This window comes from Falco biarmicus, chromosome 5 (assembly GCF_023638135.1).
Source record: "Falco biarmicus isolate bFalBia1 chromosome 5, bFalBia1.pri, whole genome shotgun sequence".
In the NCBI taxonomy this organism is placed as follows: Eukaryota; Metazoa; Chordata; class Aves; order Falconiformes; family Falconidae; genus Falco; species Falco biarmicus.
In genome coordinates this window covers 35133984-35146462 of record NC_079292.1, presented here as the reverse complement: position 1 = coordinate 35146462, position 12479 = coordinate 35133984, and the positions used below count along the sequence as shown (strand labels likewise).

Genomic DNA, 12479 nt, shown 5'->3' with positions numbered 1-12479 from the left:
TCTCTCTCTTGTCCACAAGCCCTATAAACCACTTTAACATTCAGCCTTCCAGAACAGAGCTTTGTGTTGGTCCTCTGCACAGGAGAGTGATTTTTGTTCCTAATGTCTGGCAATCACAAGTATGGACTCTGGCGCTATCAAGGAAAGCCTGGCAACAATTTACATGAATACTAAATAAAGCTATTAAAGATGTAGTTAGGAATCCATCCAAAAGTAACAGAATGTATAACAGGCAGTTAGAGGGTCATTAGCAATTAAAAAGCAATTGTCATCTCTACTTGGTACTAAGGTAAAGGGCCATGCATTTCCATTCTGGCTAGGTCCCTCCATGGTATTGGCAGTTGGGAGCCCAAACTGTATTTCTGGGATGGTCCAGAAGATTTCTAGTATCTGGAATGGCTTAAAAAACTGCTAACTTCAACCATGTCAGAAAACCTCTAATCATAACACTAATCATCCATTCTTTGTATACCAGAAAGTAACAAGAAGTACAGAGGTGACCAACAGATAAATAAGTTAATAATTTCTTAAAAAATTATGAACCCAACAGCACAGATCTAGAAAATGGAGTTCCTTTTTGTCTTTTTTTTTAATACATCTCTTATGATGCCTGAATGCCAAGAAGGCCAGTAGCATCCTGGCTTGTATCCAAAACAGCGTGGCCAGCAGGACGAGGGCAGTGATTGTCCCCCTGTACTGGGCACTGGTGAGGCTGCACCTTGAATACTGGGTTCAGTTTTGGGCCCCTCACTGCAAGAAGGACATTACGGTGCTGGAGCGTGTCCAGAGACGGGCAACGAGGCTGGTGAGGGGTCCGGAGCACAAGTCTGATAAGGAGCAGCTGAGGGAACTGGGGTGGTTTAGCCCAGAGGAAAGGAGGCTCAGGGGCACCTTGTCACTCTTTACAACTACCCGAAAGCATGTTGTAGCCAGGTGGGGATCAGTTTCCTCTCCTAGGTTACAAGCAATAAGATGTGAAGAAATAGCCTCATATTATGCCAGGGAGGTTTAGATAGAATATAAGAAAAAAATTCTTCACCAAAATGGCTGTCAATTATTGAAACGGGCTGCCCAGGGAAGTGGTTGAGCCACCGTCCCTGGAAGTATTTATAAGATGTGTAGATGTGGCACCTGGGGACATGGTGTAGTGGTGGACTTGGCAGTGCTAGGTTAACGGTTGGACCTGATGATCTTAAAGGTCTTTTCCAAACTAAATAATTCTATGATTCCATGATTGCTCTGCAATTGCAGTTGGTATATTTGGCTGCCCCAACGTTACTTTTCACGTTGCCCATTACCAGATTGTTTAAAAGGCGGTTATCTGCTAAGTTTTTTTCTGCAGTATGCAGCCACAGAAATAATTTCTTAGTTTCACTAGTTGTCATACCTCATTTTTTTCTTTCAGCTTTGTGATCATAACAATAACAGGGCTGTCTTCTTGCCAAACCATCTGCCAGAAATCATTCACAGTATTGATCATGGGTCCCTGGGTTGCAATGAAAGCCTTCTCTTTACCTCCATACCCCTGGTTTAGAAACAGACACAAAAGCATTTACTTTAAATTCATGTGGTAAACCAAAATTGCAGGTGAATGTTCTAAAAGAGCAGAAAACTTAATCTGGAATTAAAAAAAAAAAAAGTTATTTAAACAGAAAGCAGTTATGACTAACAGTAGAGCAGATCAGAAAGTTTTCAGTAGAACAGTTTTTCCTCAGGAAACTACTGATTCAATGGACTGAAATGATCCTGAGAATACATCAATCCCTCTCAAATTTCTATGCTTACTTGGCTTCTTCTAGTTTACTCTGTTCTCCAAGTTGTTGGGGCTTTCCATTATCCAGTTGCACTTTAATTCATGATTCATATTGCTGCAGCGTTTACAAGGTAGTTTACAGTCAACATGCCACAGAAGACAAAAAACCCCCACCAACTATAAACCTCATTTCTTCAAAAATTAGCGACACAAAAAATGATTTAAAAATGCTCAAATGCTTGTGGAGTCAAAGACACTACTATGCATTCTTGCTAAGAGAGAAACGCCTTTATTGGACCTTATAGGAGGGACAGCATATCAGTATAGGGAGCTCTGAGAATGCAAATGTATAGGAGGTCAAAGAAAGGTCAGGCAAACAGCAGGGAAGCAGAGAAAAGGGAAAAAGCAAGAAAATAGGAAAAAACCCAAAAGACCACGTTATTTTTCAGGTGAGAAGGAGAACTTGTGCATTTGTGCAGTGACAGGGTGCCCAACAATAATGCAGATCAGGAGAGCCTGGCAGTGTCTGAAGGGGATGAGTGAATCAAGAATAACTGGAGGTGGTGCAGGAGCCTTTGGCTGTAGGTCTTCCTTTTGAATGCCTTTCTCCCTCACAGCTGTTATTCATTGCATAAACCAATAGGATAGATCCTCAGCTGGTATAAACAGTTCTCCTACTCAGCAATCTGCCTGAGCATGCTTTGTCTGAGACAGGTCTGTCAGATTCCCAGCAAGCCCAATGATATTGCATACATGGATGTGAAATTGCATTGCATTGCTGGGTTGTATTTTTTCTGCAGTTTCTGACAGTTCAACTGGTGTTAGTAGCAGGAGAAATCAACATACATTGGTCTGAAGGGTGATGGTATAGGGAAATGGGAGACCTCAGAGGACTCAAAACATGGCCTGGCTGACAGAAGAATTGCTCTCAAAAAATAACTGCTTTGTCTAGTTATATGATAATGCCTTCCATACAGAACACTGAAAGCATTGCATGTAAAGTGAGGCAGGGTAAGGGGCATGGGGATGTGCATGTATGTATTCATGCACTGTTATTTAAATAAGCAACATTACCCTAGAGGTCTAGGGCCAAATTTCAGTTGCACTATTACATTTATTCCAGCTGAGGATTTGCTATGTAACTAATCAAAGCATTTAATTTTCCAGGTAGAGGACTACACTCCTAAAATATGACTGAAGTAGTTTCTTAGTAGCTTATTCAGCATATACTGTGCCATGAGTTCAAGGCTCTCTGTGGGTGGTTCGGCAAGGATTATAACATAGCTGACACAGAAATAACGCTTTCCAACAGGGTTCATGCTGGTAAAGTCTTTGTATCATGTAATCATTCAATATAGGGAGTAAAATGTGAATGAGTATGTGTGCTGCTTCACATGTGCATCTTTAACACATCTGTTTATGCTCCTTTTCACAAACTTGTTACAGTATTTAAAAAATTATTTAATTGGTGGTTTCCGGACTATCAATTGGTATAGTTCTGCATTAAAAAAACCCATCACCACTGAACTTGTTTATGGATAACATGACTGCAATAAGCAACCATACAGCTTATAGCGCTGTTGATTCTGATTTTGTCTTTACCAAAATACCAGTATTTCTGTCACTGCGAGAAGATAACCCTCTTTTCCTTACTGTAAGGCAGCAGTACAAGATTAAACAGTAAATACTGAAATGAACAGAGAGTAATACGTGTGTTTCTTAATTTTTTTTATAAACTATTTGCTAAATTGCTTTCTTGCTGCCACCATTTTAGTACATTCATGGCTATGTGGGCTTTGGTACAAACAGCTCATGAAACTATTTCTATCACACCTACGTAGAAAAAAAGGTTAGGAATTATCAATGAAGATGGGTAGGAATAAAATGAGTGGCATGTTGGCAAAATCAGGTATTCACGTGGAAAATCAAATATTGTCTCAAAAGCACATGAAGGGTGTACATTTACTTACCCTAATGTAGTTAGCATTTATGTAGGTACTCAAGGAGTCAGATGGATTTTTTGGTTTCAAATACACTCTGCTTAGAGGATCTAAGAGCACAAGGAAGATGGAAATTGAAAAGAAAACCCGTAATTAGAAGATTTCTATAAAGAATCAGAGACTTGCTGAAGAAAATAATCTACTATTATTCAGGGTTGTCAAGCACTAAAACATTATGCATCAAATTCTTCCTTCTGCAAAGGATCATCACTTGTAACTAAGGTGCACCTATATTACACAGTGCTGGGCTGTGTAGAAGTATCTCAGCAAGCTGTGGGCATTGAAGCAACACTGTCAGGTCCAGACGATGTTCAGCAAGGTCTAGTCTGCCCGAGCTGTGTACCAAGCTGATCTGCCCAGACTGCCTCTGAAACCTGTGCCATATCATAGTATCATGCTACATAATTACACCAAGTCCTTTGGATTCAACTTTGATATCTTTGCCTGAAGTTGTACTGCTCCAATGACTCCAGCTGGATTTAAATTAAGAAAAGCTCCCTCTGCCTGGGATGAAATCAGCTATGTGTTTTTATACTAATTTAAGTTGACTGTAAGGGGCTGGACTAGGTAATTGATATCCCTCCCTTCAGTCCTGTGTTCTCATCTTACACAATTTGTGACCATTCATGTGTACTAGACTGGAGACAGGATGCCAAAATCCAGGAACAATCCCTTTCATGCTCTTCTTTCCTTCACTGTCTTGGCTGATCTAGAATGGAGTGAGGACCAGTTCTGTTGAGTGCAGAGCTGGAAGTTACTAAATCCCTCCTGCAAACGAAGTTTTTGCTTGCTTATTTGTGATGATGTGATCACCATGTATCACCCTTTTGGAATTAAAGCCAGTAAATTCTCAATTACACAGTGTTGCAGAAAGGGATAAGGAGAAGGGGAGTGAGGTGCCTACGTTGTACCTGTCTAGGGGCACACTGACTTCTACACATCTTTTCTCAAAAAATATTCTACGGTTAACAAAGTTATATAGAAATATTTCTGTACTGAAAAAAACCCAAACCCTTTTCTTCTGTCAATTTGTTTCTTTAATTAGAATCAGCAGCTTTTTGACAGTATACAGACACCTATTGGTTTGGAAATAGTCTCTGGATAACCACTTTGTTGAGTGTAATCTAGGCAACGTGTTCAAAGATACATATGTGGATTGCTGAACTGAGAGTGCTAAGAAAACACTATTATGTGGCCCTGCTATTTATACAAGGAATATATAATAGATGTACATATGCTGTATCAAAACCTAGTATTTTCAGAGTTGCATTTGGATTTCTTTTGTGACTTTTCATTCTGTTCCTAAGAACAAGATAAAACCTTTGCAAATCAAAGGAAGAACGATGTTCCCAAACATACTTTATGTCCTTTTCCCACTGGAGGTCACAGGAGCTTCTTGGACAGGACTGGAGCCTTTGGAGAAGCCAGGCTGGTGTTTTGAAAGTATGTTTCTTAAAATGTGCAAATGAATGCATGACTTCTAGTTCAAAGTCTGTGCATGGAAGTCTTGTCCTCTGCATTAATAGCACTACGTGGACCCTAGTTAGCTTGTGTAAAAATCTCTTTGTACTAGCTTTCCCAGCTTTTCCACTTAGAGCTTTTTTTTCCCCCTTAACAATATGAGGACAGGAAACCTCTCATTCCTTTTCAGCACAGAGTGATTATTAGCCATTTCCACAAATGCCTCAAGCTATGCGGCCTTGAAAAAACACCCACTTCCTCTAGCTCACACAATGCCTCTGATTCTGGTGTAGCTTGACCCCTACCTTAAAAAACCTCTTCCAAGCAGACTCAACATCCATGCCTTGCTCCTCTGTTAGTGAGGAACAGCTAAATCAGTTTCACAATTTCTGAGACCGCCTTCCAACTCCAATCAATGAAACAAGCATTGCTTCTGAATGGGAATCTGATAAATTAACAGTCCTGATCAGTTACGAAATAGGTAAGTGCTGTAAACTCAGCTCTGAAATGAGGAAAACCTGAGTGCCACCAAAGATCCAGAGCCACGAAGCAATCGTCAAACACAAATGGAAGTAATTAGCTTCCTCCTGAATGATAAATACCTTGGAGGGAATCATCTTTTCCTAAAGGGAGGCAAAGTCTAAGAGTCTGAAGCTACAGCAGAAAGACATGGATGATGGTTCCAAGGCTGAATTCAGTGATGTTTGTAAAATATCTTGAAATGCAGCAGAACTGCTAATCACTTATAATTGCTAACAAAAAATGTGTCCTGCAATTTTGACTAAGGCAAAATTGCCACTGTTTTCTTCCAAGTATCTAGGAAGTCTGGAATAGCTCTCCCATTGAAGTAGAAGAAGCTTCCTCTAACTCTATCTTTCATAAATTAGTATTAGCCTGATTTTGCCCGGCTGGAGGAATAGGAATATGAGGGTGTTACAGGGGCTTGTAGCTTGCTCCCATGAGAGTGCCTGGCGCAGCGAACAAGCGAGGCTATGCAGTGGCACCTCTGGATAGCCTCCTCCACTGCCATCGATACTAAAGGTTCATCCACTCCATGAGCACCACTCCATCATGAAGACATCAGTCTCTGTCCCATTGCAAAGGCTGTATTTGTTGCATGGTGGGTATGATGTGCTGTGGTCGGGTTTTTTTCTTCCATTTTGACAGCTACTATGTTCTGAATTCTTTAGGGCATGGGCATGTTTACATTTGTAGCATTTTCAGGATAAGTGATTCGCTACTCCTAGTCCAGGTCTAGTTGCCTTTCTAACAGAAGGACTGAAAAACTGTGAGAAGGGCTGTCCTTAAGGTATTTCTGTTTTGTGAGCAGGAAAGGAAGACAAAGATTTTGTGAGGCAGACTGCTCTCACACTTGCAGCCCAAAACATCATAAATCTTTTGGATATTGAAACATTTTGAAATTCATCCACCTCTGTTTTGCCTGATTTTGCTTGCAGTCCATAAACGAATTATGGATACCGGTGTTATTTGGTAAACACTGTACCACTGAACGTGGAAAAGTCATTCCAGACTGCATTCCCAATCTCTGCCAGGTGGCGAATAGGCTATTAGACTTGCAAATAATACAACTGCCTCTGAAGACCTCATGTATGAAACACCTGCAAACTATGCATCATTTTTTAATCTCATCTGAATAATTTCTTCCCACTTTCAATATAATCCAGGATTTCTCAATGGAAAACTTAACAGATTTATTATGGTGAGTGCTTCTGCATTTTAAAACATGCTTCAGCATTCCAAAATAAAGTTTCATTCATGCGAAGGGAGTCTTTCTTACCTACTAAAAATAAGGTCTGCCTAATATCTATTTACATTTTTAACTCCGCAGTCTAACACAGATCAATTAGAATACTGGCTATTTACAAATATTATAGATGTTACAATACTGGTGACCACTACTAGGACACATTTTGTCAGCTCACTGGATATGCAAAAATGGTTTGATAAACTCTTGTTGAATTCCATTAAGATTAAACAGGGTTTTTTTCCCTTCTGCTTTGTAAATATGATCTTTTTCTTCAGTCTTTGAAAGCCTGCTTATGATCCTATTGCCTTCATTATGGAGCAGGACTGGAGTAAACGTGACCATTTGTAGTCAAGACTGTAGTGCAAGGGAGCTTGAAAATTCTCAACATCAAGGGAACAGTTTTTCAGCATCTGTCTACAAGCTTGCATAATAAAGTGCTTTGCTCATACGATTGAGATTTAACTTTCCCCTTGTCTTTAGCTGGAGTGCCAGAGTCAGTTTTAGCACAAGGACTTCAAGCAACAGCTTGTGGATTTGTGGGTCTGACTTGCCAAATGCTTTCTACCTTCATGTTACTGTGAATCTGTGAATCTGCTTTTCTGCCTGGAGTGTTTTCATGTAGGCTTTTGCCCTAAGGATACTCTTCAGAAAGGTGCCTCGGATGTGTTGCACACAGGCAGGTACCCACAGGACAGTATTACACCACTTGCTCCTTTGTAAGCAAGAGCCCACACATCCCCTGAAGCACCACAGGAATACTGCTTCTGATTTGAGGTGGAGAAGTGAGGTAGGAAGTGGAGAAGGTACAAGGCTTTGAAGCTGAGGTCCTGCTGCGGGGACACATAGCGGGGGCTGCAGAACACAAGCAGGCAAAGGCGGAGATGTGGAGTAAGGGAATGAGGAGGCAGCAGCAGAGCTGATGCCCTGCCACAAGGATGTGACTGCGGTGAGAGACTGGGAAATCTGTGTATGGGACTGGGAGCCTGCTCAGAGGGAGTGGGAGATGCTGTAGGTGGATGGCAGAGGGAATGCAGCTGGAGACACGGAGCAGGGTTTAACAGGACCAGTGGGTGGGGTCACAGTCAGGAGGAAGGATGGAGAAACGGTGATTTTAAGGAACTGTTTAGCCACTTGCCTCTGATCCCACACTGTCCCCTCATTAGTTGTATTAGCATATTATTACAAATCAAGTAACACTTTAAAAACTTAAAAAGGCATCCCAGTGTTTGCATAGAAGCATTGCCTATGTTATATTGCAACTGAAACATCTTTCATAGAGATGTAACATTTCCTGCACTTTGTAGTCTTTCCATACAGAATAATTTTCATTAGGCATTCATTTTATTTCACATGAGTGTGTCTGGCTGGGTAGTATCTATTAACATGAATCTGCCCTCATATGCACCCCATCACAGAGTTAGCTCTTAGAAAATGAGAACATCCTCCACAGCCAGAGGGTGGAGCTGGCAGGACTGGGCATTTTTAGGAGATAATCCATCAGCTCAAACGTCACTTGTCACCACAGGTGCCCCAAATCAGGAGACGCACCCAGCGCTGGGAATGGAAAAGTTGATGTGCGCATACGAAGCAGTGGGTTGATATCATCTGAGCAGGAAACCAGGAGGGCTGTTCTATTTAATCATTCAAAATCATTTCCAAACCCTCTCAGACTGGGTGTGGGGTGTGCGAGTATTTATTGTGAGCATGTGCCTCAATCCCGAAAAAAACCTTCTTTGAAAAAGCCTGGTGCTAACACACAACAGACCTTTTGATTTCTGTCAAGGACAGTTACAAAGTGCCTGTCAGTGAGAAGCTGTGGTGCGCACCAGCAGTGTGCTTGGGCTGAAAATGTGCTGCGGAGTTAGTGGCACATGGAGTTAGTGGAGGTGAAAACAGAAAGGCATGCTGGTTCTCAAAGCTCATCAGCATCATCCACGGCCCAGCTGTTGTGTCCCAATTCAAAACACATGCCGCAGTGAAACAGGACTCATCGCATTTGCAAGGCATTGCTAAAGGTGAACCTGATGGTGGCTGGGGCAGCTTGGATGCGAGATGCTATGGAAAGGGAGGACTTCCAAAAATCTGCCTGTCAGGCGGAGGGAGGCTTGGCGATATCCTGGCTCCACTGCAGCTGATGGCAAAAGTCCTGCTGTCGTCAAAGGGGTCAGGATTTCACCCTCCGTGTACATCCTGTTGACACTGGGCCAGACTCTAAGGGATGCTGAATTTTCTGATTACTTTGTATGTAACTTGCATCAGTTATTTACTTTCTTTAATTCCCTTCAGCATTCCTCGATTGCGCTCAGATGCACACAGCTATTGGTTGCAATAGATGAACTAACCTTAAAGACAACGGAAATTTTGCTGGGGGCTGAACAGAAGCGAGGACTCCACACGAGGTTCTTTCCCAGCTACGTATCACATTTCTGAGACTAGTCTAGAGGCTGAATGCCATGGGTTTTCATTAATTTGACAGCAAGGCCTTTGTATGATGTGAACACATTACAGTGCATTCAGGCTCACTGAGAAAAAACTTATTTAAAGTGCATGAATTTGTGTGACTTAACATATAACATAGGCCTACAAGGACATTATAGAGATGTTTAGAAAACAGATTTCTAGTTGATAAGATATGCTGTCATTTTTAAATTATTTTTCATTCCAAACCTAAGCAAAGGGATATATTTACATTCTTCTATGGGAGTGTCCTCAATCATTTTGAATCAGTGAACTTTTTCATTCTGGTGATGTCAAAATTTATAAAAGCTCAACTACTCATGTCTCTACTTCTGCGATGTATTTTGAAACTGAACACCAACAAAAATGATTAATAAAAGAGAAATGGAATAGGTCATTATCACACAGAGACAGAGACAGAGACAGAGACAGACAGACACAGACACAGACACACAGACACACACACATGGTTATACAAACATTTGTGTTTCAGAGAACTGTGTATTTTGAAGGAAAACTATTCCACTGAAAAGTTTTCAATCACCTCTAATTGTAACAAAGCAATTCAGAAATATCACATTTGGGCCAATGAAAATACAGAAGCAGTATAGCAAAGCAGTAACACGTTTACAGCACTAGAGTCAGCACTGTGTGAGAGTGGGTTTTTTATTAATGTAAATGGATTTCCACAAAGCCAGTTGACACACGGAGAATAAAAAACCATACCACCAGAGGACTTCTAAAGATGGAAGTCCACTACAAGAAAGGATAGGGTCTACTTGCTTTTTTTCAGACTGGGCCACTTATGTTGGAAAAGATCCTAAGCAGCTTGACCCAACCAGAGGGAATTCAGTGACTGCAAGATGGTTTGGGCTGTGATGGGGGCAACAGTCTAGGTCCTCTTATCCTGCAAATCAGGAGAGCTACTGCAAGGCATGGCAGACCTTTCTGCCCATCTGCCTGAGCTGTCCTCCAGAGAAAACCAGCATGCACCCGAGCTGCATTTCAGTACATGGTTGGGATGCTGCCAAAATGTGTACCTACTAAGGCATCCCGTCAGAGTTCTGCATTTGCCAGTCCTACAGCACTGGGCTTTTGTGACCTTTCAGTGTAGACTGTAAATACACTTAGGAGTAGTACACAATGTTCAAAGGTAAAGACAGGTAGATTTGCACAGCAATACGTTCTCAAAGCAGGACTAAATGACATAGTAGGAAACCATGGGCTAGCTCACTTACTTGGCAAAATTGTTTTATAGCGGTTTTTAGTTCCATGACTCGGGATGTCAATTTCTTTGGGATCCACAAAATTCATTGGTATTTCCTATAAAAAATAAATTAAATCAGATTGGTCTTTCCAAAGGAGCCATGCAGGAAATTATCACCAGAAGGCCATCTGCTGTTACACAACTGTCTTTTGACATCAAAGTTATTAAGAAAAAAGTGGTTCCCACCTCAAGCCTGTCAACACCCTTCCTTTAATAAACACAGGGAGCTGCATATTGAAGGGGTGACTTCCAAGGAACGCTTCCGATTAAGTATTAAAAGCAAAGTTTTTACAGGATTAGGAGAGAAGATAAAATCCACAATAGTTCTAGAAAAGTGGAGTTAAAGTGCAATACTGGAGCAGAAAAGTGCAACATTTTGCATAACTGAGGGAGGAACTTTAAAAATAATTAAATATTAATATATGGCAACCTTTTTTTTTTTAAATTTTGTGCAAAGCCCTTAACCATGTCAGTCAAAGACCTCCCTTGCTTTTTATAGAAACTACTGAAATGCAGTGCCTTAGTCTTTTGCATTCAGTGACTCAAAGGTGTAATAAAAATCTGAAGCTATTTCTCCTGATTCTCATTTTGATCTTTCAGTGACTGATCCACGTTGTCTTCTTCAAATATGCAGATATGCAAGCAACTAATGTGACAGTTTGCTTGAAGTTCCAAAAATATACAAAGGATAAACTCCTGAACAACTCAAAATTACTGTTTTTCAAATTGTCTGTCAGCATGAAAAGTAAAAATCCTCCAGTTTTTCACTGAACAAAATGTTTCACTTGGTCTAAGGGGGGAAAGAATAATTTTGATTTTGAGGTCCTGAAACATTGTTAAGTGTTCTTACAGTTGAATAAGAACAACCCTTTGAAAACGGCAAGATGAAACATGTAGGGGTTTTTTCCCCCTGATTGTGGGGGATGTTTTACTGTTCAAAACGATCTGGCAAAATCACATTAAAAAATGCTTCAGTTGACTCAAATCTTAATATTTTTTTTTACTAAATTTTTTTTGGCCACCATTCTTTAAATGATTGTAGGGTAAGCTGGAATTTGATCTTCAGTGAATGAATACTTCTACTCAAAAGCATAGTCATTACTAGAGATTTGAAAACATGGCTAGCCTGGGACATTTAGCCAAAGAGACAGAGGCATATTAAATATTTGTCTCTTACAGACACATAGGAATGTGAGGAGGGTCCTTTGACTTCATTACCGGAAAGTTTACTTAAGGATTTTCCTCCAAAATCAGCTGGTTTCTAACTCCCCAGGCGCAGGCTTGCCCAGGACTTTGGCACAGATGAGCTGCACGGCTGCTGTCCCTCAGACGCAGGCTCTGGTGCTGCCCAGCTTGGCTGGCTGCTGCGGGTGGTTTTTAGAGGAACACAGACGAGACCTCTAACAGCTTGCCAAGGAGGTACCCAACCAGCAGGCCTTTACACGGGTTCACCAAGCAGGGGAAGTTACCCTCTCACTTCTCTAGTTAAAGAGAAAGCAAATTTAAGTAAAATTGAGATGGGCCATAATGTACTGCTTTAATTCTTTTCTGCTTCCCAACTTGGCTTCTGGACATCTTACTACATGAAGCTGCAACTTCTGTGTTGGTTTTTATTTTCCTACCTTCTCTGCCTTATGCCCATGTGTTTGGTGGACTTTCTTTATTCTTCTTCTCTCCCTCACCCAGTTTCTTCGTCGAACTCTTGCTATTCAGCTGGTTCCTCAAAAGAATGACTTCTTGCCTCTCATTTCAGGCCAGCCAAAGTGTTGCTGC

At 41.1% G+C, this 12479-nt stretch overlaps 1 protein-coding gene across 3 annotated transcripts in view; it reads right to left on the bottom strand.

Annotated features, from left to right (window-relative positions):
* Positions 1-12479, bottom strand: part of PTPRR (protein tyrosine phosphatase receptor type R) — a 148351-nt gene that overhangs the window by 18609 nt on the left and 117263 nt on the right. For all 3 annotated transcript variants that reach the window (XM_056341609.1, XM_056341610.1, XM_056341611.1), the window contains 3 exons: positions 10678-10762; positions 3724-3803; positions 1388-1525 (listed from right to left, as the gene is read on the bottom strand). In XM_056341609.1, the coding sequence (XP_056197584.1) occupies positions 1388-1525; positions 3724-3803; positions 10678-10762 (303 nt within the window). The remainder of the gene's footprint in view (positions 1-1387; positions 1526-3723; positions 3804-10677; positions 10763-12479) is intronic.